The sequence below is a fragment of the Rhamphochromis longiceps genome, linkage group LG18, assembly GCF_057381845.1.
Source record: "Rhamphochromis longiceps isolate RC_006_pf linkage group LG18, R_longiceps_female_GT1.1, whole genome shotgun sequence".
In the NCBI taxonomy this organism is placed as follows: domain Eukaryota; kingdom Metazoa; phylum Chordata; class Actinopteri; order Cichliformes; family Cichlidae; genus Rhamphochromis; species Rhamphochromis longiceps.
The window spans coordinates 22,969,328-22,997,105 of NC_140574.1; the positions used below are offsets into that span (position 1 = coordinate 22,969,328).

The 27,778-nt window shown below is 40.2% G+C and overlaps 2 protein-coding genes across 4 annotated transcripts; both read right to left on the reverse strand.

The window, feature by feature from the left end:
* Positions 1-88: 88 nt before the first annotated feature.
* LOC146648279 (endophilin-A2-like) lies at positions 89-12,506 on the reverse strand. 2 transcript variants are annotated; one of them, XM_085388635.1, is made up of 9 exons: positions 12,276-12,506; positions 6,018-6,086; positions 5,647-5,863; positions 5,263-5,396; positions 4,854-5,012; positions 3,868-3,971; positions 3,376-3,509; positions 3,198-3,257; positions 89-2,510 (listed from the first exon to the last, which is right to left on the reverse strand). In XM_085388635.1, exons 1-9 carry the CDS (start codon positions 12,318-12,320, stop codon positions 2,323-2,325), a joined length of 1,110 nt encoding a protein of 369 aa, XP_085244761.1. In that variant the 5' UTR covers positions 12,321-12,506; the 3' UTR covers positions 89-2,322. The 2 variants fall into 2 exon arrangements, with proteins under 2 accessions (XP_085244761.1, XP_085244762.1); XM_085388636.1 differs by lacking the exon at positions 3,198-3,257 and having other exon boundaries at positions 12,276-12,501.
* Positions 12,507-15,480: 2,974 nt separating this feature from the next.
* On the reverse strand, positions 15,481-27,547 carry LOC146648280 (nuclear receptor ROR-beta-like). Of its 2 annotated transcripts, XM_085388555.1 has the most exons (10): positions 27,076-27,547; positions 21,460-21,545; positions 21,207-21,348; positions 20,003-20,527; positions 18,849-18,970; positions 18,254-18,386; positions 17,654-17,761; positions 16,828-16,938; positions 16,205-16,317; positions 15,481-16,119 (listed from the first exon to the last, which is right to left on the reverse strand). In XM_085388555.1, the coding sequence occupies exons 1-10, from the start codon at positions 27,080-27,082 to the stop codon at positions 15,958-15,960; spliced, it is 1,509 nt and encodes a 502-aa protein (XP_085244681.1). In that variant the 5' UTR covers positions 27,083-27,547; the 3' UTR covers positions 15,481-15,957. The 2 variants fall into 2 exon arrangements, with proteins under 2 accessions (XP_085244681.1, XP_085244680.1); XM_085388554.1 differs by lacking the exon at positions 27,076-27,547 and having other exon boundaries at positions 21,460-21,582.
* Positions 27,548-27,778: the final 231 nt, after the last annotated feature.

The window sequence follows — 27,778 nt, forward strand, 5'->3', positions numbered from 1 at the left end:
CAAAATATGTATTGTGTGATAATCAACGAAAAAAAAAAAAAAATCAAAACAAAAACTGTAGCAGTTTAGTTTTACACAGACACACGGGACAAATTACTTAACATTTATTTAAAGAAGCAAATGGACAGCATTCATTCATACACCACATTAATTATACAATACACAAGATTACATTTAGCATAGAGGTAATTCATACATCCTAAAGATAATCCAGGATAATCCCACTTTTAGTCTCAACATTTCTCCCTATTGTGTCACAGTTACAAAAAATGAGGCATTGCATATGGCAAAAGCTAGAATAAAAAAAACATACAAAAAGTTAGGCTACTTTCACAGAAAATTCAAAAGCGTGCATGATGGGGGGGAAAAGAAATAAAAGCTTTATTTCCACAGTAAGAGCAGCAGCTGACAAAAGCTGATCTTAGCCCTTTGTTCTTCATGAATATTATACAAGCTACAGAACAGCTCAACCTGAGCCCCTGAGTCCCTGACCCTCCTCCTCTCCTAAACTTGGGAAGGGGGCTTTTGATTAGGTGTAATGAGGCATGTAAACCCACACCTGAACCACAATTATTAGTCTGCTATGCCAAACCCCCGGTGCAATGCATACCACTAATAACAGAGCACAGATGCAAGCAAAACATTAAGAGGTATCTACTGTGATAGCAATGATGGTATTATGGACTGGGAGACTGAGCCTCAGAGGCACCGTGGGCTTGGGATGGGGTAGATAATGAGAAAGGGGGTAGGGGCACAGGGGCAGGTGGTGAATAACGCATAGTGGGGGAGGGCATAATCCAGTGCTGTGTGCCCTTGCCTGCTGAAAAGACCTGTCTGTTCCACTCTCAGTTTAAATGGAGATGGGAGAGATGAGTGGGGCAGGGGGCGGTCTAACAAGGGGATCATGACAAGAGGAGAAAGTTGGCATTCTAGTGAACAGCACAGACCATGACAGTTCATAGTTTGCTTGTAATAGGCTTAATTGGAACTGAAACCAGCCATTGTGCAAAGGTCCTTCCTTATTATTTGTAAATTCAGTACACAGTCACTGGAAGATAGTAACCCCCATCAGGTCTGATGCAGTTTCGGCCTGAAAACTGAGGCAGGTACAAAAAACACCAAACACACATCAGATTAAATTCCACGCATCAAATTGGAGGTTAGAATAATAAGGCCAAGCTCACCCGAGCACTGACGTGGAAAATGCACCAGTGACAGAAAGTTCATGAAACAAACAGCTGAATTAAAAAACAAAAACAAAAAAACACCCCACAGAACATTATGAGTGACACTGCCAGCAGTATCAATAGAGCCTGAGAAAACAGGAACTAAAAGAACATGGTTTTGGCTTTGGTGTAACGTTGCACAACATGAACGGTGGGATGCTGCATGTAATCATCTGAAATATCAACACAATTGTGCACACGAACAGCCCTTTGCATTTTGGAAATTAAAAAAAAATAAAAATTCTTTGGCATCCATGTTGAATAAAATGAGGGCAGTATGATCTAGGTTGTAAGTAACCTGCGTTACATAAATAATGTTAAATTGTAATTTTTAGAGTTTAACTGCAATTCTTTTTGTTAATGCTAAAACTACCAATGTTTAGAAAAAAATACATCTATTGACTCACTCACGCTGTTTCAACATCTGCAAACTAAAACTTAGGACAAACTACCCAACATAGATTTGGTAAGAAACAGCCAACAAACATCACAGAATAGTGTTGCTGAATAAGGAGCTAAGAAGAAACTCTGTGACCACTAGAGGGCGGCAGAGACTAAACATTGATAAAGGGTAGCCAGTCCTCCATGTTGGCGCACAGTACTAAGGCCTTAAGGTACAGAGATTAAAAATGGGAGTGTATGAATAGTGTTTAGAGGAACGCATGCATGTGTGTAGTACCAATATGAACAATGCATAGAACGAAACGTAATATTCTGAGTATAAAAACAGGATAAGAAAAATAAAGTTGTTGCACTTAGGAGTTTGTAGACCATTTCTTCCCCAAACACCATTCTCTCTCAGCATTTCTTAATCAGTCCTGGTGATAGAGGTGTAGTGTAAAAAGTGCACAGGTGCATAGAGAATGGCTATAAAACTCAGGATATGACAGAAGCACCCAAATATTACGATATAATTTGGCTCATCGAACATTCCTCTGCCCTTGATGTTTTTACAAATCTGTGTGTACTCTTTAACCTTGAGATACAAAATAATATTGGTCATTGTCTTGATATTTACTCTTTATATAATCTTTGTTATCAAGAGATCTGGTAATCCTTTATCCTCCACTCTTCATAATCTTAACCCCTGCTGTTTTCAGTGTGGCAGAGGGACCATCACTTCAACATAGTTGGTGGGGAAGTATCCTGATTTTCCACGGAGGCTTCCTTCATACCAGTTCTCATCGATTTGAGAGACCAATTTAATGATGTCACCCTCCTGGAAGCCCAGCTCTCCGTCATTCTCTGGCTCAAAGTCATACATGGCCTTACAGCAAGGCTCAGCTGAAGAAAGAGACAGAGGCACAGAGATGGAGAAAGGGAGAAAAACAAAACAAAAAACAAATACAGTTATTCCATGGAAACAATTTCCCTTCAACGAGGTTAGTATATTCTCCTTTGAAAGGTTTTCATTATAGGGAATTTAACACCAATGTTTTCCAGTCCACTCTGTAGCCATGAAGTCCAAGTCATAAAAACTGGAAACATAAAGACTTTTAAGTTAGTCACCAGTGTGCTTAAGGAGAATCCTTCTGAACCTCAAGAAATCAATGCAGGAGTACAAATCAGGCTACATATTTTCCCCATTATTTTCTTCTCTTTTGTCTGAGAATTGATTCAGACTTTAAACTGCAAATTAAATATTTGGGTACATCACGATTGTTTTTTCTTCTTCTTGAGATTCAGAAGATTCAGTCATCAGTGCACTAAGCTGTCAGATACATACAACTTCATACATAATACCATACTCAATGGTTATTTAAGATGTGTTTTTGTTTGCCAATGAATGAATGTATCTGCAGCCTTGGTTATTAATTGACCCACCAATCACAGTGTAGCAAAGCTAGTGAGACACTTCACACTAATGCATAAACTTTTCTGCTACAAAGATGTGCAACAGGCTGAGTAGTAGTAGTAGTAATAGTTTTAAGTTCAGTGCAAGTGACACATTTTCTTCCTCTGTCCACTCACGCCGTCTGTTCTTGATGGACGGTCTTTGGAAGGATGGCCCTTGATACTGTGCTGTGTTTGCTTAATGTTGCAGAAGGAAAGACACATCAGTCATATGAATGAGACGCACGCACGCACGCACGCACGCACGCACACACACAATATGAAGAGGGGAAAAAACAGAATGAAAGAAGTGTACCAGAAGAGTAAGCTGGAGGGCTTGAAGCGGATGAAGAGCATCCTCCGTTTGAGTGTTCTACTTCTCCAAAATCAAAGGCTGGTTTGGGTTTGGGTGTGTACTCTTGTCTTGGGCGAGACTGAGCATCATTTACCCTGCAAACAATCAGAATCACAAACCACTACCTCTTTGAGCTCACAAGTAGAAGATGTGCCAATACAAATACAGACATGCTAACAAAGAGTTGGCCGATCTTATTTTGGGCTTTAATCCAATCACAAAAACTAGACACATTTTATTAAAAGAAAACAAAATGATCTAAAGTTCTAAACTAAACTGATATTTTGTTTCTCTAACAGAAAAACAAAAAACTAAACATATTTTGCAGCTTGGTATTCATTGGATGTAATCAGATGGATAAAAGATACGGCTGAATCATCCTGTCATGAGCCAGAGGACGAAGCCTCAACATACAAAAGGCATGCCACTTTCCAAAAATAGTCTGGTGCTGACCTTTCTCTCAGTTTGTCAGAAAGCTCCTCCATGATCTGTGTGGCCTGTCTGTGATACTGCAGCAGAGACTCCACAAAAGACGACAGCTGACTCACCTGCTCCACCTACAAAGGCAGAAACATGATGAGTATTTAAAAAACAGAAAAAAGAAACGAAACATGGTGACAGCAAATACCACACCAAACAGGTTTGACGGGTTTCGCATAACTGCACAGCACATTGGAAAAAAAACAAGGCAAGTCAGGTGATACGTACTGCCCTTAAATACTTGTGTGTTTTGATGTTGGAGAACCTGTGAGCTGCCAACTACATGCATTTCCAAAACATGCAACAGTGAAACAGTTGGGCAATGTAATTTCACATGGTTCTCATGTTCGCTACGTAGTTTCTTATGTGACTTGCCACTCTTTTCTCAGTTTAGTGCTACTGTATTAATGCACCATTACAGACTTTAACAAGTAATCCATCAGCATACCTTGCATTATAATACATTTCCTCCTAGACTTAGATCTGCAAGTACTGGTACACAGATAGCTTGGCAGCCACAAAATCTGCCCTAAATCATTATTCTTGCTAAAATGATTAAAGATGACTATAGACTAAATAACCATGTTTGTTGACACTGAACTAGGTTAACAATTGGTCAAAATTAAAAGCTACTGCTGCTTTTAAACTCATTGGGGATCTCTTGTCACAATACATTCAGTCTCTATCAAAGTATTTTTCATTATGCATAATGCTGATAGTGCTGTAGAATAACAAAGAGTGTCTCACTGGCACTCCTGCAGATATATAATCTAAGTTTATACAGTCTTCCTACAAGTTAATCCTTTTGGTCTTACACAGAGCCACAAATGTGGCATTAATCACATCAATACTTTTGTTACATCAGACTCATTAAACAATGTCAGGTTTTCTTACAACTATCTGTTGAAGGAACTTGGCGCAGCAGTTCTAAAAGCCACATTGTACTACTTAATACTCACATCTGTCTCCAGGAGGTTGTGCATTGAGCGCTCAGCCAGTTCTTTGGACTCGTGGAACTTTTCCAGGGCCTGCCTGATCTCTTCATCTTGGATTTTACCTTGACGTTTCTTTTTATAGTCATAGTCTAGACGGCGGCCCTCCAACTTCTTCAGGTGGAACTGCAAAGTGGGGGTGGGAGATTAGTGTTACAATTAGGAGGATGAAATTTCACAGAATATATACTATCATACAAACATCAAAAGATTTTCACTTGTTCATAACTGCTTTGACAAATGTTCTTTGTCATTAGTGTAATTCAATGTCAGCTTGGATTCTGAATACTTTTTTATAACATTGTAACTCACATGCAGACTGTAGAGCTCATTAGTGAATGCCTAGGCCTGTATGCGCAAAATCTTTTGAGTCTACCTGAATGTCTTTGATGTCCTTTTCAGCGATTCCCTGCAGTGGGTCAATAAAGTTCTGCTTCACATCAATATCCAGCGCATCCTTGACCTCAGCCAACCTCTTCATTGACTCTCCTGCATCTATAAGAGCCCCACCTGTGGAAAATGCACACACAATTAGCATGAGCATGCCTAAGATAATATGAGTCATGTAATTAGCAACAATCAAACACAACAAAGCCCCCAAATTAACAATGTCTGTCGGCAACCCCCTCACAAATGCACACAACTCCCCTATCATACTGTCCACATTCTTGTGTCTTTTCCTAATTTAAAGCATATGCTATCAAGTATAACATGCCTCTTCTACCTTATATCTTTTCCTGCTATTAACTGCTGTTCTTACCAAAGTTGCTACTCTCGCCGATTTCATGTCCATATTTAGTCATACACTCCCCCAGCAGGCCCTCAGCCTGGGGGTAGCCTGGACTGTTGACCTGCCCACGGATTTTGGAAACTGTGGAGAGCATGCTAAGCTTAGCTCTCGTTGCTGGATTAGGCTGGATGTACTCTGTTGTTTTATTGAGGACTTCCACTACTGCTTTGCTGGTAATATCAGCTTTCTGGTGGCACACAAGAAATGAAAAAAATTTAATGCAAGTTGAATGCCATTAGGGCCACTTATGTAAATCAAAGGAAGCTGGAAGAAATTATTTCAACAAGCTAATACAACTTAAACACATGAGCTGTAAGTATTATGTGGAATGCAATAAATACCCTTTCAAGGTCCTTGAAGTCTTCATCCAGTTTGGTTCCCTCTGCACCTCCAACCTTCTCACTCATCAACTGTGAACCCAGAGCAAACAGAAAAATACAACTGACTGAAATTAACATTCTGACTGGCCTTCACGGAGGATTACGAAGACTGAAAAAGAAAAAATATTTCATATAAAATTTCTATTGATATCCCTGTGAATGTTTCTGAAAACTGTAAGCCACTTTTTCTACAAATGTTGTAAACATTTGAGCTTGACAAATTCTGGCTTCTCTAAATAATCTCCAGAGAATCTAAAATGCTGGTTGTCTGCGCCAACACAAAATGCCTAACCCTTTGCATACAACTCTATCCACTTCCAGATTCAAGGACACCTGTGCTTTTAGAATAGAATAGAATTCAACTTTATTGTCATTGCACATGTCACAAGTACAAGGCAACAAAATGCAGTTTGTTTCCATCCAGAAGTGCTTTAGCCATGATACAGATATATTACAAATATATGTTAGCAATAATATAGATATGTGAGTATATTACAGAAATGGGTCTATTATGGTATGTTATAATGTACACGGTATGAAGTATGTTATGAATATGCTATAACTATAAGTATGTACAGGCTGTAGTGAGTACAGGCTATGAACAGGATATAAATATGAAAAACTATACAGAATATGAAATTTAAAAAAACTATACAGAAATATGAGATATACAGTTATACAGAAATGTGAACTATGCAGTTTATAAACAGTTGTAGAATTAAAAATTATCGAATTGTACAGAATGATTATTTACAGAGAATTATACATTAATGCAGTTAAGATAAGTGAAATATGTGGATAATTTCTACAGAGGCTATAGTGCTAGTGGTTGAGAGTGGTGGCTCAGTCCATGTTATTATTGTGTGTATGAGGGTACAGTTGTCCATTGTGTGTGTAGGTGGTTGTGGATGTGTGTATGTCCATGTGTTAACGTGGGTCAGATGTCAGGAGGCAGAGTTCAGGAGTCTGACAGCTGTGGGGAAGAAGCTGTTCCGGTACCTGATGGTCTTAGTCCGGAGGCTCCTGTAGCGCCTCCCAGAGGGCAGGAGGGTGAAGAGTCCATGTGATGGGTGACAGGGGTCTTTGATGATTTTCCCAGCCCTTTTCAGACACCGCTTCCTGTAGATGTCCTTTATGGCAGGAAGTGGTCCTCCGGCGATGCGTTGGGCAGTTTTCACAACCCTCTGCAACGCCTTTGCTTTTGTTGCTTTTAAAACTTTGTTGTTTATCTTTCAAGATTTTGTTTTAATTAACTCCCAAGTTCCAATACTTGTCCATTTTCCATGGGGGAAGCAACCTCCTCAGCTCTGTGTGAGGGACTGAGTTCTTTCCTCTTTACTTAGAACCATAATTCCATAAGGAATTATACTAGAAGTTTTCCTTTTTTCCATTAGGCCAGCACAGACTTTTAGCAGAGTTTCCTACACTACAGCCACATCCATGGATAATTTTAATAATCACAGATGCAGGCTTCATCTTTCTTCCACTAGGTCTCCTGGCAAGCCAAACAGAGGCTCATTGTGTGTGCGCGCTCTTATTTCAGTTCAGTTCAGTCCAGTGCAGCTGTCAGCAACACACTACACATAAAACTCTATGAACAGATGGATCGATCAATCTCTCCAGTTTATTGTACACAGGCCTGGCAATGTTTTTTTCTAACCTTCAATGACTCTGAAATTCGCCCTAAGCACCTATCACCAAAGGGTTCATGGGAAATAGATTAGCCCTGGATGTTTCCCTATTTAGAAACTGAAATCAAAGAATCTCTTTGTACCAGATGAGAAGTTGTTATGCACAGTGGGAAGTCAAAACTTAGCTCATTGCAGCTCTGTGGTTTTCTGCCCTTATAACAAATCTGATCTGATCTGAAACTAATCAAAGGCTTGAGTTAAAAATACAACTATTTTTCTGTGCTTTTTTGAACACAGACAAACACACATTCCCATTGCAGGAGGGAAAACAGTGAGTGAACATTTGGCTTTAATAACTCACCAAACCTCCAGCAATGACCTCAAACAAGCAATTAGGTGCAGATCTGACCTTGCAATGTTAGCTTAGCCATCTTCTATTGAGCACCACACGAGACAGTGGCAGGTTTAATTCAGCTTAGTCCAAGAAATGTCTTTGGCCAACAAGAAAAGTAAAACCAATTCAGCTCCTGTGAAAGGGTTTGGCTTCAGTATACTAAGGAGCAGAAATTACCACTTTAAAATCAAATTCATTTCCAAGTTCAAAATGGGCTAATTATAATGAATTATAATGTCAAATGGGGCCCAGCAGGCCCCATTTGAGCTGACATATTTTCTGTAAAAATATGTTGGATGATCCATATGACACCATGACACAGTCTGACAAGATGACTGGCAGTCTCCAAAAACTGGCAAAAAGGGAATACTGTAGCCAAAAGATGCAAAGCACAATGCCAAAACACTACACACTTCCTCCCTTTCAGAATCAGAATCAGAATCAGAATACTTTATTCATCCCGAGGGAAATTAGGGGTTACAGCAGGCAGCACGCTAATGGCGCATGCGCACTCACAAAGGATGATCTCCCTCCATCTCACCCTATCCCTAACATTCTCTTTTTTCACACCAACACTGAGGATCTCTTCCACCACTAGCTCCATGAATCTCCTCTGTGGTCTTCCTCTGTTCCTCTGGCATGGCAGCTCTATATTATTGGTAAAAACACAAAACTCTGACCTGGGCCTGCACGTCTGGGGTAGGGCTGGGCCATATTATACCGTTCACGGTAACACCAGTATAATGTTAGGCAACGATAGGAAAATGAAATATCGCGATAGAATGGGAGTAAAACGCGCATGCGCAGTGCCTTTGTTTTCATAGCACATGGCCGATTGTTGAGTGAAACAGATGAACCAGAATTGGTTTGTAAAAATGGTGCAACTTCCGTGATGTGGAACTGGTTTGGTGTTTGTCCGTCAGATACACAACAAAGCACATTTTTTTGCAGAACATGCAAGCGGCCGTTGTTATTGTCATATTTGTCGGACTAAGATGCTCTTAAATCTGGGAGTAATCTGGGTCCTAAACTCCGTATGCTTCAGGTCAAACAACACTGCAGCATCACTTAGAGTTAAAAACTGTCTAAATTCTTTCATCTTTAATAAAACGATCAGCATTGCTGCTTTACCAGGTGTAACTATAAAGTTTAACTTCCAGGCATCCATGAAAACAAAAGTTATTACATTTAACGGAGTTAGAAGTTAGCAGGAAGCTAGCGGAAGTTAGCTCGCTAGTTTCGCTAGTTACCTAAGCATGATATAGCATGTTCTGACTGAGAGATTTCTGAAAAAAATCAAACGTACAGCTCTGCTATCACTTCCAACATAAATGAAGACAGGAAACTAAACAGCAGTGACGTTTGTAGGGTTACTGAAGTTGGGCTAGCTGGTATATAATGATGTGCTACGTGATCGCTAGCGACACAGCTATGTTAGCATAACATAAACAGTGAAGCTGGAGGACGAACACTTTTCCACTTATAAAAGTTAACGTGAAGGTTCTTCATGGTTAGAGACAAATGCAATCGCATGGCAGGATGCTGTAAACGGACCAAACTTCAGTCAGGAGAACAACTGAGATAATCCATCCACAATACGAGGTTAGTCATTAATATACTGCAACAACATGGGAATAGAGAAGCTGCCAGAGAATTCAACATTAATGAATCAATGGTACAGAAGTGGAGGAAGCAAGAAGAATGAGTTTAATAAAGTTTGATTTATCTGACTGCTTTGTTTCGCTTAATGTGCCTTATAATCCCGTGCACCTTATGGTCCGAAAAATGCGTACTGCACACTGCAGTTTAATGTTGCAAAGCACCTCTTTTTAACTTCAGTGGATATTATATATGGTTATGCTCAGGATATGTCAGCCCATTTCTACTGGAAATGCCTTTTGGTTAAACTTTCAGCAAGGAATTTGCATTTGCACTGTTACATTTTTATAAAGCTTTAATGTACATAAAAACCAGCTTCTTGTTTAAGTGAAAATAAATGGAAGGTTGTCTTTTTGCGCTAGTAATGTTGTGGAGTTGTATTTTGTCTCGCATCAATTATATCGTCGGTTATATCGTTATCACAAATTTTCAAATATATATCGTGATAAATATTTTTGGCCATATCGCCCTGCTCTAGTCTGGGGTATTTGTTTGGGATATTTTAATAAGATAAAGGGTAAAGCAACACAAAGTCCTTCTAATAAGGAGCAAATTAAAAATGGCCTCTGAAGAATGGCAGAAATTTGTGCAACACTGGTGGCCACATGCCGAGGAGAGATTAGTCTGTCAAACATAAAGGAAGTCTTAATAATCTGAGTAATTAAAGGTGCACTGATTTTTTTGATACGGTTATGAACCATTCAGCATTTATGTGATATTGCACAGGGATTTGGCACTTCACTTATAAACTGTAAAACATGCTGAAGGGCTTGTTTATTTAGTTGTTTCCTGCAACAGTGGCTATAGGAAATAAAAATTGTGGGGGGTTTTGTGTGGGCAAAGTACTAAAAACAGTAATTTGAAAAATCGCACATTTTATTTAAGATTTAACTTTAAAATGTAAATGTAGAATCTATATGTAATTAATATCTAGGCCATATGACGTAAGTCTGTTAGGCAATTACCTTACACAACTAATAATCTCCACCCCATTTTTTTCTTTTAAAACCTGAATGACAAGATGCTTAGCTGTGCTGGGCCAGGTAGTACAACTCAGATAAAAAAAACACTCAGTATAAATCTTGTGTGTTTGCAGCCATAGCATATTAAATAATTCTTGATTTTTCTATGACAGGAACTGGTCACTGTTCTGTATAGTTAGCAAACCACTTGTGCAGCTAGTTTAGCAAGAACTGGTTTCTGTGGATTCACCTATCCGTTGTTACAGTACTAACATAACAACTAGATCTGTGTTATTACTTGTGAGTTTGAAGCTGGCTTGGGCAGTATCCACATTACTAGGATTCCATTACTTACAATGGAGGACGCACACACCCACCGACGTAAGCGCAATCCCTTTTATATCACATGATGTTAGCAAAGCTGGTACAGGGACAACGCAGGTCATGGGCAGGTTTTGCATTTACATCAAAGGGCAGCTATTTATGTTTCTCTGATAACAAGCATTACTGTTAATGGATAAGTGGAAGCTGGAGACAAACCCAGTACAATAAATTCATGATGTAACAAGAATGCACAGACTTAAATTTGTGTAATCATCTGAATCTAAGCTTTCAAATCCCTCAGCTGTCTATGTTAACGTGTGCTGCTTCAGTTTTTACATGCTTGTTATGTGACATAGGAGATGCTCAGCAATGAGAAAAGCTAATGTTTAAAACACAGCACTGAACTCTTAAGCTTAGAGTTTTATACTTCCTTATTGAAGATGGAAAAAAAAAAAAAAAAGAACATTACACCAGGTGACTGATGAACAGAATATCTAAGAAATAATGACAGATCATTTTACACAGCTGGGAAACATATGAAACTTAAACACTTAAAATTAGTTTACTTTTAACTGTTATCATCTTAACAGGACAGCTCATCTGTCTCGGGGTTGTTGCGATACACCAAGAAACAGATAAGGAACCTTAGTTTTGAACAAGACTGGCTAACTGCCCTGCTATGGAAAACAACAACAACAACAACAACAACAAAACACTGAAAAGATACGAAGAAACTCCACCCAACGTACGAGGTCTCTGTTTGGGAGACGGAAAAGAAACCTCCGATTGTCTGCTGCTCTTTTAACATCAATTTAACAAGAGCACAAGCCAAGTAGTACAAAACTTTGGTAGAAGCTCGGTACAAATACTGTTCCCAGGTCTCACTTTCTTAGGGGAAAAAGTAATTTATCAGAAAACAGTGGGTGCATAAATACAAATCGTTAGACTTGAGGAAAACAAAACTTTTATAGAAAGATTAACAGCTGGGTTAACCAGTGCTGTGTCAATGTTTCGCTAATTAGCATTAGCTAAGATAAAGTCAACTATTAACTTTTACGTTAGCCGTTACGTTAGCAACACATTTGTCATATTCTGAAATGTTTAACAAAAACATAGCCTATGGTATATGCAGCAAGCTGGAGGTGTTTAATTGTTTGTTGTTAAAGTTTTCCGTTGTGCTTAACCAGGTAGTCAGAATGCTACATGGCTAACTAAACGACAGGCTAATGTTTAACTGTCGCGCGCTTACCTGAGTGGCTTTGTAAATCTGTTTTTTAAATCCTGCGACGGACATCTTTGCAGGTTTCAGCGTTGCCACCTGGACCTCAAAGAAGGGGGGAAACGTAAGGAAAGCAGTTGCTCTGAGTTCACAGCACAAACAGCGACTGAGCAACACGTCTCCAAACTTTGGATCGTGGATGAGAAGTTTGCTAAGCAACCACAGTTTCCTGGCTTCAGGTTCGTGTGGGAGGCTTCATCCGGCTGGATAAAGTAGACCAAAGCACTTCGTGTAGACTAATAAATAAAAATACTAATAAACTGCCCACCTTAAGGTATCGTTACTCCATATTAAAACTGCAAGTACTGAAGCCTAAAGGTTGTTTCTCTATTCTAATAAGTAACTGGTCATTCGTTTTTCCACACGATTTCCACTACTGATTCACCTATTATATTTTCAAATAATATTTTATAGCTGAATATAAAAGATTAAAATGCATTTTAAAAAGTAAAAAAAAAAATCTAAACCTTAATTTGAGGTGTTAAATTAATTTACTGAGGACAAAACGAGTTTGTAGGAAGAAAGTCACAGTCAGCTAAAGTGATTTCCTGAACTAACTAATTCTAGCAAATCGATTTTTGTTGTAGATCTATGGTTAATGGCATGTGGAAACTTTAGAGTGTACAGTGTACAAGATCAAGTACAACAATGCTCTTGGCTTTTCACGTTTGGTTTTAGCCCACACCGAACGGTAACCATATGCAAGAACTTGCAGCACTGTGAATTTTCTTTAGGTTCTAGTCAGAATGTATTTATCAATTATAGTGCATGAATTATTTTTTTTAAGTGGCAAATTACACTTTTTTTTTTTTATATACGCAAATTAACCTTACACCAGCACATTCTTGCATCTTGGTGAGCTCACCAGTGGATTTAGGCTGTCTGGATTGCTTCTTTACATTCATGTAATCCCAGTCTGTCTCCATTATATGGTGATCAAGGGTCTGTGGGGATCAGACCATCTGCTGCAACACTCCTAACTCTTCCAGCGGCTGAAGATAGCGCTTCACAACTCCCACTGTCTGGCATTGGGAGGGAAGGTTCACAGAAGCATGAATTTGGGACCAGTCTGAAGCCTCCCTGATAATGCTGTACAGTGGAAAACCGCCTATACATTTGCCTATATTCTTGTGCATTGACCTGTATAAATTGACACAAAAGCAAATAAATTACACAAACACTTCAAAAGAAAAAGAAACAATTTATTACATTCTTAAAACCACATATAATGTATCCCATTGGACAACAATATACTGTATATCGAGCTGTGTGACTCTTGGACTAGTAATATACCTCTTGTACATTTTGTCATACAGGGAAAGAGAAGGGAGACAAACATTTTTTTGTTTGAAGTTTTCTTTCTTCAGTTAAAAAAAAATAGATCACTGACTTTACAAGACGAAAGTGGAGACACGTAAAGAAAAAAAAATGTGGAGAACAGACAAATAAATGAAAATCACAGCAAAAGAAACATTAAACCCAATAACGAAATTCATCCTGAACTCTAACTTATTTACTTTATTTATTTTTTGTAATCCTATGCATCTTAAATTTAAAGTTACAATATTAGGACAAACGGGAAGGGCTTTGACACTTTGTGAGTAACATTCACAAAAATAACTTACGTCCACAGTGATTATGGTTATGCGTTTCATCTTAGGTGCAAAGGTGTGAGGAGTACAAGGCTAAAAGACGACACTGGTAATAAAGGGACAGGAGATCACAGCTAGCTCCCTGAGCAGCAGGCAGCAGGTCCTTGGACTCTGCTCGACAACCATCGCCCATCGTAAGACATTTATCCCCATCTCTATGCTAAAATAGAACCTTTAGAACGTGTGTTATTTATGTACATCAAAAAATGTAAACAGTTATGGGTGACTTTTGTGTGACAGGCTTCTAACAAAAGATACAAATAGCTCAACAGATTAAATGAAGTCTTAACTGGCATTGAAGCCCAACTCAGGGGGGCAGCTGGTAGCTCTGTCTGGCCTTAGACTAGTGTCCAATGAGAACGAGGAAAAGTATAAGTGCTTCGTAATAAGACAAGTGTCGGGTTTGGGACTACAGGAGGAGAGAGGAACAGCAAATGTACAAAATAATACAGTTGCACCAACCAGCAAAGAAGGTTAATGATACATATTATGGACCATCGTTATCCCGGCCTTTAACCACCTGAAACACTGTGAGTGAAGACAGTTTAGCTGTGTACTGACTGCTGGTTAGAAACAGGTGGGCAGTCCTGGTCTGTCCGCTTGTGTTATGCAGTTCCTGAAGTCGTCAGTTGCCTTTTTGCATTCTCGTTTCCTTACTGTTTATCCTCTTGTCTTTTTAGGCAGAGGGGAGGGCGGAGGGACGGGACGCCACAGTGCAAACCGAAAGCTGACAGTTCAAATTCAAAACAATGTTTGTTTCGTTAAGTTCGAGAACACCGGCTCCGCTGCTGTGTTGCATCTGCAGCAAATGTCCAAACCGTCGCTTGGGGTGACGGCCGCGCCTTTGCCCGGTTGGGGTTGTTGGTTGCCGTGCAAACCTGAGAGTATTGTCAGGAGAGGAAAAATCATCCAGGCAAAAAAAATAAAATAAAAAAATTCCAGTCCAAATATCAGTTCTCCTCACGTATCCATCCGTTAAAAAAAAAAAATCCTCCTCTCACGTCTTGCTATCCTCTTCTCTCTCCCTCTCATGCCAAACGGAACTCACACATTCTAACTCTCTCCATACACTTATATACTATTATCTATTTACATTCTTATTTAAAATATTTCTTTTATAAATGTGTATATAAATTAAAGATAATTTCATCATGTCCTGTCACTAAGTGGCATTTACAAGGAAGGGGGTGCGTGGGACTGAGGTTTGTCATTGCATTACAAGAGCCTACAAAAAGGCAGCACCAAACACTGTCTAAATAAGTGAGTGAAACTGGTACTTAGCTTTTTGAGTTCAGCCGAAGTTGTGAGTCATGGAGAAAAAACCCCACAAATTTTGACTCATGATCTTGGTCCCTAAGTGATGGTCAGTACAAGGATGCTGTCTGTATGAATACGCGGACGTACCATACTGAGATGCATGAATATCGACTAAGAGCTGCAAGAACAGGGAGACTTGTTACTTGATGCAACTTTATACAAACGCTATTTGTAAAACTCTGTCTTGAAAGTGGCAGGGTTGTACATTCTCTGTTGTTTGTTTCTCGCTTGTGCACTGGTGCTTATTGATTTTTTTTTTTTTTTTTTTTTGTGCTTATTGATGAGGTACATTCATAAATGGTTGGGTGATCCGCAGTGGATCACATGCTGAACATGTGTTAGAGCTTGCAGCTGTTACATGCTTAGTGGGCTGCTGTGGTATTATTATCATTATTATTATTACTACTACACCCATATGTGTGTTGTCAATGCTACAATATGCAGAGGACCGTGAGCATGTGTGGTCTGTAGTGTAAGGTGCTTTTGCCTGCTGGGAAAGTGGAGGACTACTTTGGGATCATGGGAGACGGAAAATTTAAAGTCCTGGATTGTCTCTTAACTGCTGGTTGTGGATCTTAAAAATCCTTACCCTTCTCTGTCTCTCTCTCTTTTTTTTTTTTTGCTTCCCTACATCTTAATGCACTTTCTCTCTCTTTCTCTCTGTCTTTTGCCTAACTGCCTGTCTAGCTGTCAGTGGAGTCCGGCAGAGATATCTCGCTGCCAAACACTTCCCGGTACAGTGGTGGGAAACTGTAGGCTGTCTCTGGGTGGACCAAACGGAAAAACTCCAGTTTATCAATGTGGAGGTTACAGATGGACTTCATTACAGGCAGCCTGGACAGCATCTGTGGGGATGAAAAAAATACAAGGGTAAACATGTGAATGCGTAACTGTGCGTGTTTAAAAAGGGCAACGTTTGCTTAACCTTACATTGTCCAGTTTCTCGTCAGATGCGCCACTCTTTTGTAGACTGTGCTGCAGAGCCAGATAGACTTTCTCCTGGAGTTTCTGAACCTTCTGCCCTTCTGTCAGCCAGGGTCGGTCTACAGAGATGACATTTAGATATTAGCCACCTACAGTGTAGGTTCTAAAGATGAGATTTTAAACGAAAGCCTTGATAGAGATGTGAGGGCTAGCTGACACCATCCAATCGAATAGAAACATCAAGTGTCAGGATTTCTACACCTTCTCTCCCAGCCTGATACTGTATATATCCCCAGGAAACGATAAATAAGGTAGATTAAAGCTTCATTTATGCAATTATGTCATGAAACTGATCTACGCTTTTGTCATCCGAGCAACCCACAAATGTGATGCTGAAGCTGATACACGGATGCATGAAACCAAATTAAGGTTTTTTACTGCAAGTTAGCTTAATAATCAGTATTGCATTTAGAATAAACATCTAAAGCAAAACTAATACATGAATGTAAGTGTAACCTGTTTTCTGATTATCACTATTATTTTGCAGTCAAATGTGTAGCTCTTCTCAAGCTTGTTTGCTTTTATAAGTGTGTATGAGCGACAAGGAGATGTGCATGAAAGATAATCACCCGGCGTTAGAAGGACAGCAGCGCTAAAGAGAGCCATCTCGTCGTCGGACAGCTGTAGACGGCAGAGTCCTTTCCCCAGGTCAAACACTGCACTGACGAGATCATCACAGCCTGCACACATGCATTGTGTTTGATAAGTTAATTGTCAGAAATAATAATCATAAAGGTAGCACTGCTTAGAGAAACAGGACATGCATAGAGATTGAAGATCTCGGTCTCTCTTCCTGATTTGGAAATTTCACAACAGTTAAATGAGCTGCTTTCTTACTCAGATTACTGTGTATCTGATTTCTTAGAAGTATTTAAGAAAAGGGAAAATCCTTCCCCACTGACCAATCTGTCTTTTAAAATGAGACCTGAGCAGCATTCCTTTAAATGAGTTTAAATGTTTTTAAAGCTGATTTTTCTTCTGTTAGAGCGCACCGGTGATATCGCAGAGGCAAAAATGAGGCAAAAACTGGAAAATCCATCTGCAGGGTTTCAATTAGCCCTAATTAACGTTAATATCTGTTCTCGTTGTGACGAACTGCTGCTGATAAGAATAAAAGAGAAATAACTATCTTAGAGAAAAAGCATTACAGTGACATTTATGACTGTTATGTCATTTATAATAATGATTTGTGTTGATCAATGTAGGGTTTAGGTAACAGGTATAGAGGTGTTGGCTGTATTTCTTACAGTGGGATCACTGGCAGTTTTGAATGCAATAATGGTAGATTTGCATATTGCATTTAGAACAGATGTTTGATTATAAACCTTGCATAAAGAAAAAGAAATGTGATATTTCCGACATTTATTGTATTGTTTTTAATGCTCTGATACTCACCTAGTGCTTTGAAGAACTGAGCTGAAGCAAATTTTCCATTGAAGAAAATGGTGTTGTTGCTGCTGTTGAACGCTTGGCACATACGTATAAGGAGGACCTCCAGGCAACCTAAAAACGGAGCCACAGATAGAGCAAAAAAGATGGAGACAGAAGAAAGAAGGAGGGGAGGATAGAAAAAGCCCAAGATACTCCAACACGTACAAAACAAACAACAAGATGTAAGCAATTTTGACCCAGATTGAAGGACGGCATATATAAGACATTTTTGAACAGTTTTAAAGTGTTTTAAAAAGTTCAAAACATTTACAGAAATGCATTGTCAGATATATGCAGGTATTCAGGTAACATAAAATTATGTTTTGGGTTTTTTTCCCACCAGGATTGCGCAATTTGATGTGTTCGGTACAGTGTTCAGATCAGGAGCGTATAGTTTATTCAAACAAACGAACGGGTGGTTAAAACAAAAGGCAAAGGTAGAGTTGGAGACAAAAAAAAAACAAAGCAGAAGGAATCACAGTTAGCAAGTTTCAGCCTTTGTTTACTTACGAAGAACAAACTCAGTGAACAGAGTATTTGCGCTTTCATAGACTGTGCACTAACCTGCTTTCAGCAAAATGATCTGATCGTTCTGACACAGATCCATGAAGCCTGCAATACGTTTGGCAAACTCCACAACGTATTGGATTGCGTTGGTAATGTGGTGTGCACACTGCTGCCACATCCACTCAGCAGACTGAAAAGCAAAGTGTGCAAGAAAGAAGAGATTTAAGTTCTAAAAGTTCATCAATGTCACAATGATAATGTGATGGACAGCATCCTGATGCCTAGCCTCCCATTAAAAAGAAATACGATCATTGATGCCCAAATATTAATATAGATGTAAATAGTTTTGTTTTTCTGTTAAGTATAGAAAAACTTGCATATTACAGTACATCTTATGGACACATGTGTCTTTCTAATTTTCCGACTGACTCAAAAAACCACAATATGGATGTTCATGGTTAAGAACATGCCAAGCAATAGTGTGGCTTACTGTGAGTTTTAGATGAGGACTGGAGGTGTATGCCACTGAAGAATAAGCTCCATCATGCTTTGACTATATAACCCATGCTCACTAATAGGATCAGTCTTCTTGGTTTAGGTCTTTTTTTCCTTTTCCTTATGATCCTCAGGAGGGCACGTGCGGATTATTTACCTTGTTCTGAAAAGTACGCATTTCTTCAGGTGTATATTGTACATAGTTGAATCTCTTCATATCTTCGGCGCTGTACTGACACGTTTCCAAGTGCGACTTAACAATACTCTGAGTGATGTGCTCTGTAAGACAAAACAGGTATATACACACACAATCAGTGCTGTTTATTTGCGGTAGCACCGATTTTGCGCTTTGGAAAGACAGCATTGAGCTCAGCAGAGTTACAGTGTAACACTGGTATTGTTTACACATCTACAGACCATGGCCGTGTGACCTTGAATTACTAGATGCTTTGCACCACTCTGCTGTTACTGCTGACTGACCCTGACAGGAGTGTTAATGGCTCATTTCCTCACCTTATTTCCACAGCCGTTTGTCATTTTACCACCTCCTGCATTTATTATTCACAAGTGGTTTTTTTGGTTGATTTAAAAGTTCAAAAACCAAAACCCCATTCAATTCCTCACAGTCTGTTGTTGCAACACCTGTAAAGTGAAATGTGTTCACGCTCAAGATCTCCAGAGACCCGAAACACACCCATCCCTTCATCTGTTGCCGTTTTTGGAGAGATGATGTACTATATAGTTTGACTATTATTATTTTTTTGTGTTCTTTATAAAACTTGCCAACGTTCTTTGCTTTTAGATTTAGCATGTATGACTCAGATTCCTTTTATTAAATCAACCTTTTGATGAACCATGTCCTTGTCCTTGAATTGAATATGATTTCTTTTTTTGCTGTTAACTTTTTTTCATGTAGTATATTATACTTATTGCTCAACCCTTTTGCTTGTTGACAAAGAAATACTTTTAGCATTTCACTGTAAATTCTCAAAGCAAAGCCTGCATATTTTACTTGAAATAATGATCCAGACTGACTCTGCTTTGCTTAACCAGAATCAGTCATAAGCTTCACGAACCATTAAGAGTGACTATGTCAAACGGCTGAAAGAAATATTAACGTTGCATGAAAAGCATGCACTAGGAAAATACGGACTTCTAAATCACTCTTCTCTTTTATTATATCCTGTCAAATAAAGTCCTGTTACACATCAGCCACCGCTATTTGACATTTTGAGGTACTCCTGTACACACGGGTTTACGGGTGAAGAACAAGAACTTTTTTTTTTGTTGTTTATTATATTAAGCACTCACCAAGGTCTGTTATTGAGCAGTCATCAGGCAGCTGGTCCAGCAGTGCATGTGTGTGTCCCAGAAGCGAATGTGTGTGAGAGTGCAGGAGCTGGATGCCATTACTGTCCGCGCCATCCAGCATGGTCTGCTGTGGGGAATTCTGATTGGACATAGACGAGGAAGTGGAAGAAGAAGACGATGAGTTGGAGGTGTTCCCGGCACTGGCTCCTCCGCCTCCGAGCAGCTCCAGGCTGCAGTATTCGCTGGCCTCCTCGGGTGTCAACGGCAGGTCAAACAGATCAGGCAGCGCGGCGATGTCATCCAGGTCACTGAGGGTGGAGCTGGAGCCGCCGCTGCTGTAGGACCTGCTCAAACCCTCTTCGCCATCTTCCCCACCGCTGCCACAGACTCCATCTTCCCTGGGTAAGGACAGAGTGGCAGAGCCCCCGCTTCCAGACCCCACACACTCTTGGGACTTCTGGTGCTTCTGAACCTCAGCGTAGAGGCTGTCGCGCTGCTTCTTTGACATACGGCCAAACTTCACCGCTGCAAAACAGAAATACTTTCATTATAGTAGACAAACAAATACATTTTATTTATTAAATGTACAGTATGTGATTGACTGTCACGTTTAAGCTAAGATACAGATAAAGATTATTTTATGTTGCTGCACAGTGAAAATGGAGTTCAACCCATTCATTCCACAGAATAAAATAAGTATAATATAAAATAGCAAATATAAAAGCTTAAATAAAGTTCTGCTGAAAAGATAAAAGGATATTGCACTTTCAAAATTTTTTTTAGGTTAATTCAAGAGCTTGTGTAAACATTTCTTCCTCAGTCTAATTGTAGGATATCTTACCTCACTTTGAATCCCCTATTTCTATATATGAGCACTGTATTACCCAGCCCTGGGTAGCAGACACATAATATTTGTCTTCTTTCTGCAGCCCACAGAACAGGTCTATATGTGACCAACCCTCTTACAACAGCTGATCTCGATCTTTACTGGTGAGGTCTTCAAATTCCTCTGGCATCAGCTTTGAAACCGATGACACCCACACGCCTTACGTGTCACTGAATACACACATATCTCTTTACTTCCCTTATTTAAGCAAGTCTCAGATTAACCAAATAGGTTGTGATAACTGTTAAAAGTTTAAAGACTGAGGAAGTTGGTAAGGTGGATAAAGTGCATGGTTTTTGCGTGTATTTTGTTTTTTACCATCTCGGCTCATGCCCAAAGCCAGACATTTCTGTAGGCGGCAGTGCTGGCAGCGGTTACGGTTGGTTCGGTCAATCAGGCAGTTCCTCTGACGGGAACAAGAGTACATGGCATTGTTCTGCTGGCTGCGACGGAAGAAACCCTAAACACACACAAGAAGACAAAATACAGACACTGCGAATGAGATGCAAACGTTCGATAAAACAGCTCGGTTAAAGTGAGATTTGATACCAAGGCGTTACTCTGGGCTCACCTTGCAGCCTTCACAGGTGATGACTCCGTAGTGGATTCCTGAGGACTTGTCCCCGCAGATCTTACAGGGGATGACCTCGATCTGAGCTGCATTGATGAAAAGAAACATGGAGGAGAGGTCAGAAAACTGCTCCTTAATGTGTCTCAAAATTAAGAGGAAAGCCGTGCTTCACATTAGGCTTTCAGACTACATATTCAGTCATACTTTGGCTTTAACATCCAAACACACAACACAAAAACAGGAAGAAAAATATTTAGTAAGACTTGCAAAAATAGTTTCATACAAGTCCATATTTGGCAAAGAAATGCTGTTTTGCGCTGGCTTTCCTTTCTCCTAAATAAGGAGTCCAACATCTGTTGTCCACACAGCCCTACAACTGTTCAAAATCTGGAAAAGTTTTAGTTTCACTCCCAAATTCAATCAGCTTAATACAATTAAAGCTATTCCTACATCTCTGTTCCCTGAGCCAGGCACAAATTTAGCCTTTAGACCGCGCTATCCCGATTTCTCTCCCAAACGCACCACTTTTACGCCTTCTGATCTCTGAACTTCTTTGTGTTGTAAACTGCTCGGTACACCATATGATTAACTGAAAACAATGCACCTCAGGCCTTTTCATTGGTATTGGTAAGAAATTATTACCGTATTTTGACGTTGACCCAGACCACTCAAAAACACATCTTGTAATTAGTCCACTGAGTGATCTCCACTATGTAGCACTGGCATCGATTATTTGTTTAATGTCAACAACCCCATAAACAAACCGTCCCGCAATTAGCACACAGTGTATATGAGAACTTGCCATAAACTGTGTTTGTCTGCGCCCTGTAAATGGCCCCCATGAGGCAACAGAGTTCACAACCACATATGAAATCACATGACACTTGCACATATGACACATACACAAAGACTCGTTCTCTTTAGGTCGCGGTAGAGACGACAAGCTCTATATCATATGATAGTTACAGCAGAGGTTTTCTGCCTGTACTATCCTAGATTGATTTACAAAATCACCCTTTGTGCCGCGAGGATCACGTATGGAAAAGCACTTAGGGATTGAGAAGGAACTGTTGCACTCTTAGGTACTGGAAAACACAACTTTCCACTTCTTTTTCTAATGACACAGTCGGCTGTCTCTTCTCTAAAACTGTTGACTGAAATACTCCAACTGATCAAGGCAGCTGCAGACATGCAATGGAAAAATATCACCCTCCCTCCCTCCCTTCCTTCTTCTCTTTCTCTCAGGTTCCCCTCCACCCCTCCCTCATCTCACGATTATATAACTCCTGTCTGTGAGCATTCCTAACAACACTCATTCAGCACGCTCACTCTAGCAACACTGACAACCCGCCCTGCTCAGCCTCTCTTTCTCCCACTGGCTGAGCTGCATTAGCAGCTTCTTGGTATTGGCTGAGTCATACGTCACTCGGGCGATGTAGCCTGTCAGCCCATGTGGACGGTCTGTCCTACTGACACACTTTCCCACTGCAGGGGGAGAGGGAGGCGAGCGCGATCCCGGCGCTGCGGAGCAGTTTTAAGGTGGAGCTGAACAATGCTCAGACTTCACCATAAAACATTTCCCTGAAGGCTTGTGGCCTGCATTAGCAAACTGGCTTGGTTACATAACAGCCAAATTTAACAAGAAAGGCAACGATAGCAGGCCTAGACAAACTGCACATTACCTAATATCCAACACAGGCCTTCACAGTTTTCTCCTACTTCTGTATAGATTAATTAGGGCTTCACCTTGCTTTTATATTAAAGATAAACGACATTTGCTAGAACTGTGACTGCCCTCTCTTCCTGTCCCTGGCTGCTGTCCATGCAAACCATACCATTTCTGAACTTGAATGTCAGTTATTCAGCCCCCACTCCTCTCCCAGGTCTTTGACATTGAGCTTCTGCTTCTATTCCTGTCCTGTGCTGAGAGCCAGAATAACACAGATGCCCAGCCAGCCACCCCTGTTGCTACAACCACACATACATACTTTCATGGGCCTCTTTTCTGAATCTGTGCAGACATCCAAGAAAAACCAGAGACAGAAACAGATGCATCTACTCTGTTCCCCTGTTTTAAAGTCGCTCTGAATAAGGAACAGCCATGCAGTTAAACTGATTAGATAGAAAACAAAATCTATACAGAAAATTAAGAGGTATGCCTTAAAAAAGAAGCAGTCAGTGGCAAAATAGATTTTCAAATAGCAGCTATTTTAATTACCGGTTAACTTTCTTCTGATTGGCTGGTTAATGTTTGACGTAAAAACACCACTAGTGATAGGATGGTGAAAAATGCCCCCTCAAATTGACGCATTTAGATTTTGGACCAACACTGTAAAAGTATTATTTTAACCATTATTAAAGACTATGAAGCCCATGCATGTATTAGAAGCCATTTTGTCCTAATTTTTGCAGACTTTTGTGCCTTTAGTGATTAAGGGATATTCAGATGTCAGATATTTGGCTAATCTTTACAGAATTATTGCTGTTAGCTAACTACCTGATAAGAATTCAGCTGCTTAAAATGCTGATAGCGACACAGCAACAGTGGCCACACTAAACTGCAAAAAAACCCAAACATGTACCTTTAACCCTGAAAACTAGTCTGAAGTATGTGACCTTTAGCACTCTTCAGACAGCCAGCTCTCCAAAAGGATCAAGGTAGTTCTTCTTCTCGCTAACATAGCTCATATATCCTGTAGCTTTATTACTGGGTGACACATTAACTTAGTAACAAATGATGAGAAATGACGCAAATGGCAAACGCAGAGTATTGTTTGAGTACGGCAGGTGTTTCGTCTGTAGGACTTTGGCGCACCCAAACCTTTTGCACAAAATAAACAGGGAACAGGCTCTTTAACGGTTCAGGCAAACACGTTGGCCTCACAGTGTTTATCAGGCAGCTAAATGTGTAACCTTGTTATCTCTAAAGAGGCTAATTCACTAGGGGTGGGGTATGGAGAGGCAAAGACAGAAACAGGAAATAAAATCACTGACTTTGAGCTTCCAGCAGTTCACTTCTCTGCATCTAACGAGGAACAAACAGTCAGTAATTCACCCAGGAGCCACCTGCCTTATGGGTCAAATGGTCAGTATGTCAGTGTGTCAGTAGCTTAATAAAAGAGAAAGCTGAATTTTTACCTTCCACATGTTCCCTGAGACATACGTGCAAGAACACACGCACACATGCCACTTCTCGATGATATAATCATAAAAACTAAATTATAAGGAGGACAATTTGTTTGTGTCGGTTTATTAAAAGGGTTAAAATAACAAGTGATACACTAAGATTGATCCTAGTCTTTATAAAAGGCGGCGTGCCTTTAATTCTTTGCTACCTACTCATAATGACTGGCAGAAAATACCTTCAACAAAAGGTGGAGGCCTTGTGCTGGAGCTCTATGCTGTACATACTGGAAACACTGAAGTGCTTGTTGTATCATGCTTTCTAATTGGGTGTAGGCTTACAGTGTTTCACAGAGCTGTATAACAACAGTCCACTGTGACTGTTCCTTGTTGCATTGGAACTACATTACATTGGAACCGTCTTAAACAACCTATGTGCTCAATTATATCTCTGATATATATTTATATTTATTAACTCTCTTAGAATAATACAACTTAAAACACAAGAACTTGAGACTGCAGCATGCATTAAATTAACATATACAATCTGGCCACCCGTGCATTTAGCTTACTTTATTTAAAAAGATGCAAAAACAAGCAAGTGGAGGCCCAAGTTGAGGCCCCACTTGGGAGAGATTAGAACAGAGCTAAGAAAGTCACGGACTTCCTACACTGGCTGTCAGCTTATGACACGAGTCTTGTGATCTTTCACTGTCTGCTAGGTTATAAATAAGTGGAACACATTTTGTAGAAGTGCTGTCTAGTGCAGCAAACGAGGGGAAGTGTCAGAAGCCCAGACATCACAACAGGCCAGAGCCCATCTGCATGCCTAAACATTTGGAATGACTCAACACTCTGAAATCAAAACGATTCAAGATGGGATAAAATAGCAAAAAATGCTGATGTGCTTTTCCAGTGAGGACATGACAGGTTGTGTGACTAAACTACATTTTGAGTGCAGCCAACTAAGAAAGGGCTGTGGATTGTTTACATTTGAATATCCTGCCAGAAAGGGAAACTCCCTCCACCAGATACCCCCCTTCCCTACCTCCCCACCTCTCTATCTTTTAAGTACAAGAGAAAAAAAAACGATCTTTCTTCCCCTGCCAAAAAACCCCCAAACTCCTTGCAGGTAATCTCCTTTCCTGTACATGATAGATAGTAATCCTTGCTCTGGCCAAAACTCCCAAATTGCCAAACAAACAGATCCAACCATCAGAACACTATCAGCCTCTTTAAAACCGCTGTAATTGGAGGGGGTTGTCTTATATGCTGCCTCTTTCCAACAAGTAAAAAGATTTCATATGAAAGTGATTTGCATTTTTTGCAAATCTGAGGACTAGTTTGATTTCATGTGAAATCGTATCTATCTTTAGTATTTCATTATAAAAGCCCCTTCCCTTTATCACTTGGAGCTGCCCTCTTCCCAGGCCAAGTTCAAGTTCAGCCTGTGTCAGGGAGCGACACCGTGAACATCGAGCCTGTAATCGCACATGAAGCCGCAAGTCCGGGCGGCACGACGCTTCCCGGAGCCGCTTCCCCTCCTTCCGCTGTGTGTGCTGTATAACGTTGGGTGACATAACTAGGTCAGTGGAACAGCCAGGTCCGTCTCCCTCTGTAGACTCACACAGTCGGCCATGCTGCCACAGCCACCGCATCACAACAATAACACAACTACACAAACTGCTGCTCAGATCCGTGTTGTAACATCAGCTGCAAAAAAAACCCCCAAAAAAACCCCACGAAAACACGCGCATTTGAAGGGCTCTTTTATTTTTCAAATATATGGAAATATTAACAAAATATATGGTTATAAGTTTACAAATTCAAGATTATGTCTTAATTTATAATTATTATGATGTTCGATTGCGTGATTATTGCTAAATGTGGCCTATTTAAGCTTTAGTTTAGCCGATTAGACACCTGATAAGGTCAAATAACATCTCGATTACATAATTCTAGTTTTGGTTAACAACATCCTCCTTCCACGCCCCTCCCTCTCCTCATTGCATAACCCCAACATGGACGCCCTGGCAAAATTTACAGGAGTCTCAGGTGAGATCGCGCTCACACTTCTAAGTTTTCTTATTTATTTATTTAAAAAGGTAGGTTTGTAAGGTCTGTCACTGCACAAGTTACAAAGCACAAATGCGCATGTGTGCATTTAGGACTTGGTCTGATGTTATCATAATAAGCAGATGCATAGGAAAAAAGAAAGAAAGAAAAGTAAACATGTATAACATTTAGCATTTGTCACGAGTGAACGCCATGCCTCCAGCGCTGCGTCCTTTAGCGTTTGGCGTGCAGCTCTGTGCGCCTATAATCCAGTCATGAGGGATTAACGCGAACTGAGAGGAAAACAGGCGCACTCCTAAATCCCTGTGTGCACACATGTGGCTGTTCCAACCCGTACATAACCACAAAATACAAAGTTCACCCCCAAAAAACACACGCATTTATTGTGACATTTAAAAAAAAAAAAAGTAAACTTACCTCTCATTTTGGTGTTTTCTTATTTCTGGAAAGAACGACGAAAACTGGACTACATGGGTTTACTGTAAGTGACAGTGGGGAGAGAGGGGAATACGGCGCTGGAGCCAGAGTCAATTTACTCTGTAAATATTAACTTCGTCCCAGCTGCAGGCAGCTTTCGCAAACCACGGCAGGGGAAAGAAAAAAAAGCTATCCGAAACTCTTCTTTTTTATCGCTCGGTAAAGTCCGGGGAAAATAAAAGAGTGTACGAAGTCGCTTTGGTTCGCATCGTAACTGTCTCCGCGCACTGGTGAATAGATTTGGATCAACTTTTTTTTTTCCTCCTTCTTCTTGACAGAATAGTCCCACGGTGGAAGAGCGGTGCTCGGACCCCCCCTTTTTGCCTCTGTGACTTCTCCGCCTGCTTTCCTCTCAGTCTACCCTGCTAACCTACTTTCTCCAAGCGTGGACTCTCACATGATCTCACTGCCGACAGCTCCTCTCTCAGCTCTCGCGGGGACGCGCAGTCGGGAGCGCGTTTAAGGTGGCTTGGCGTTTGATTCACTAGTTGTTTCCCCCCCCCCTCCCCCACCCCGACTCCTGACAGCACACAGTTATAGTGTGAGAAATAAATATTATTACCATCCAGCAGGGAAAAGGAAGGCAATTAAACCTGCAGTCAGTTCTGCTTTAACACACTGTTTCCCCTCATTTAAGACATAA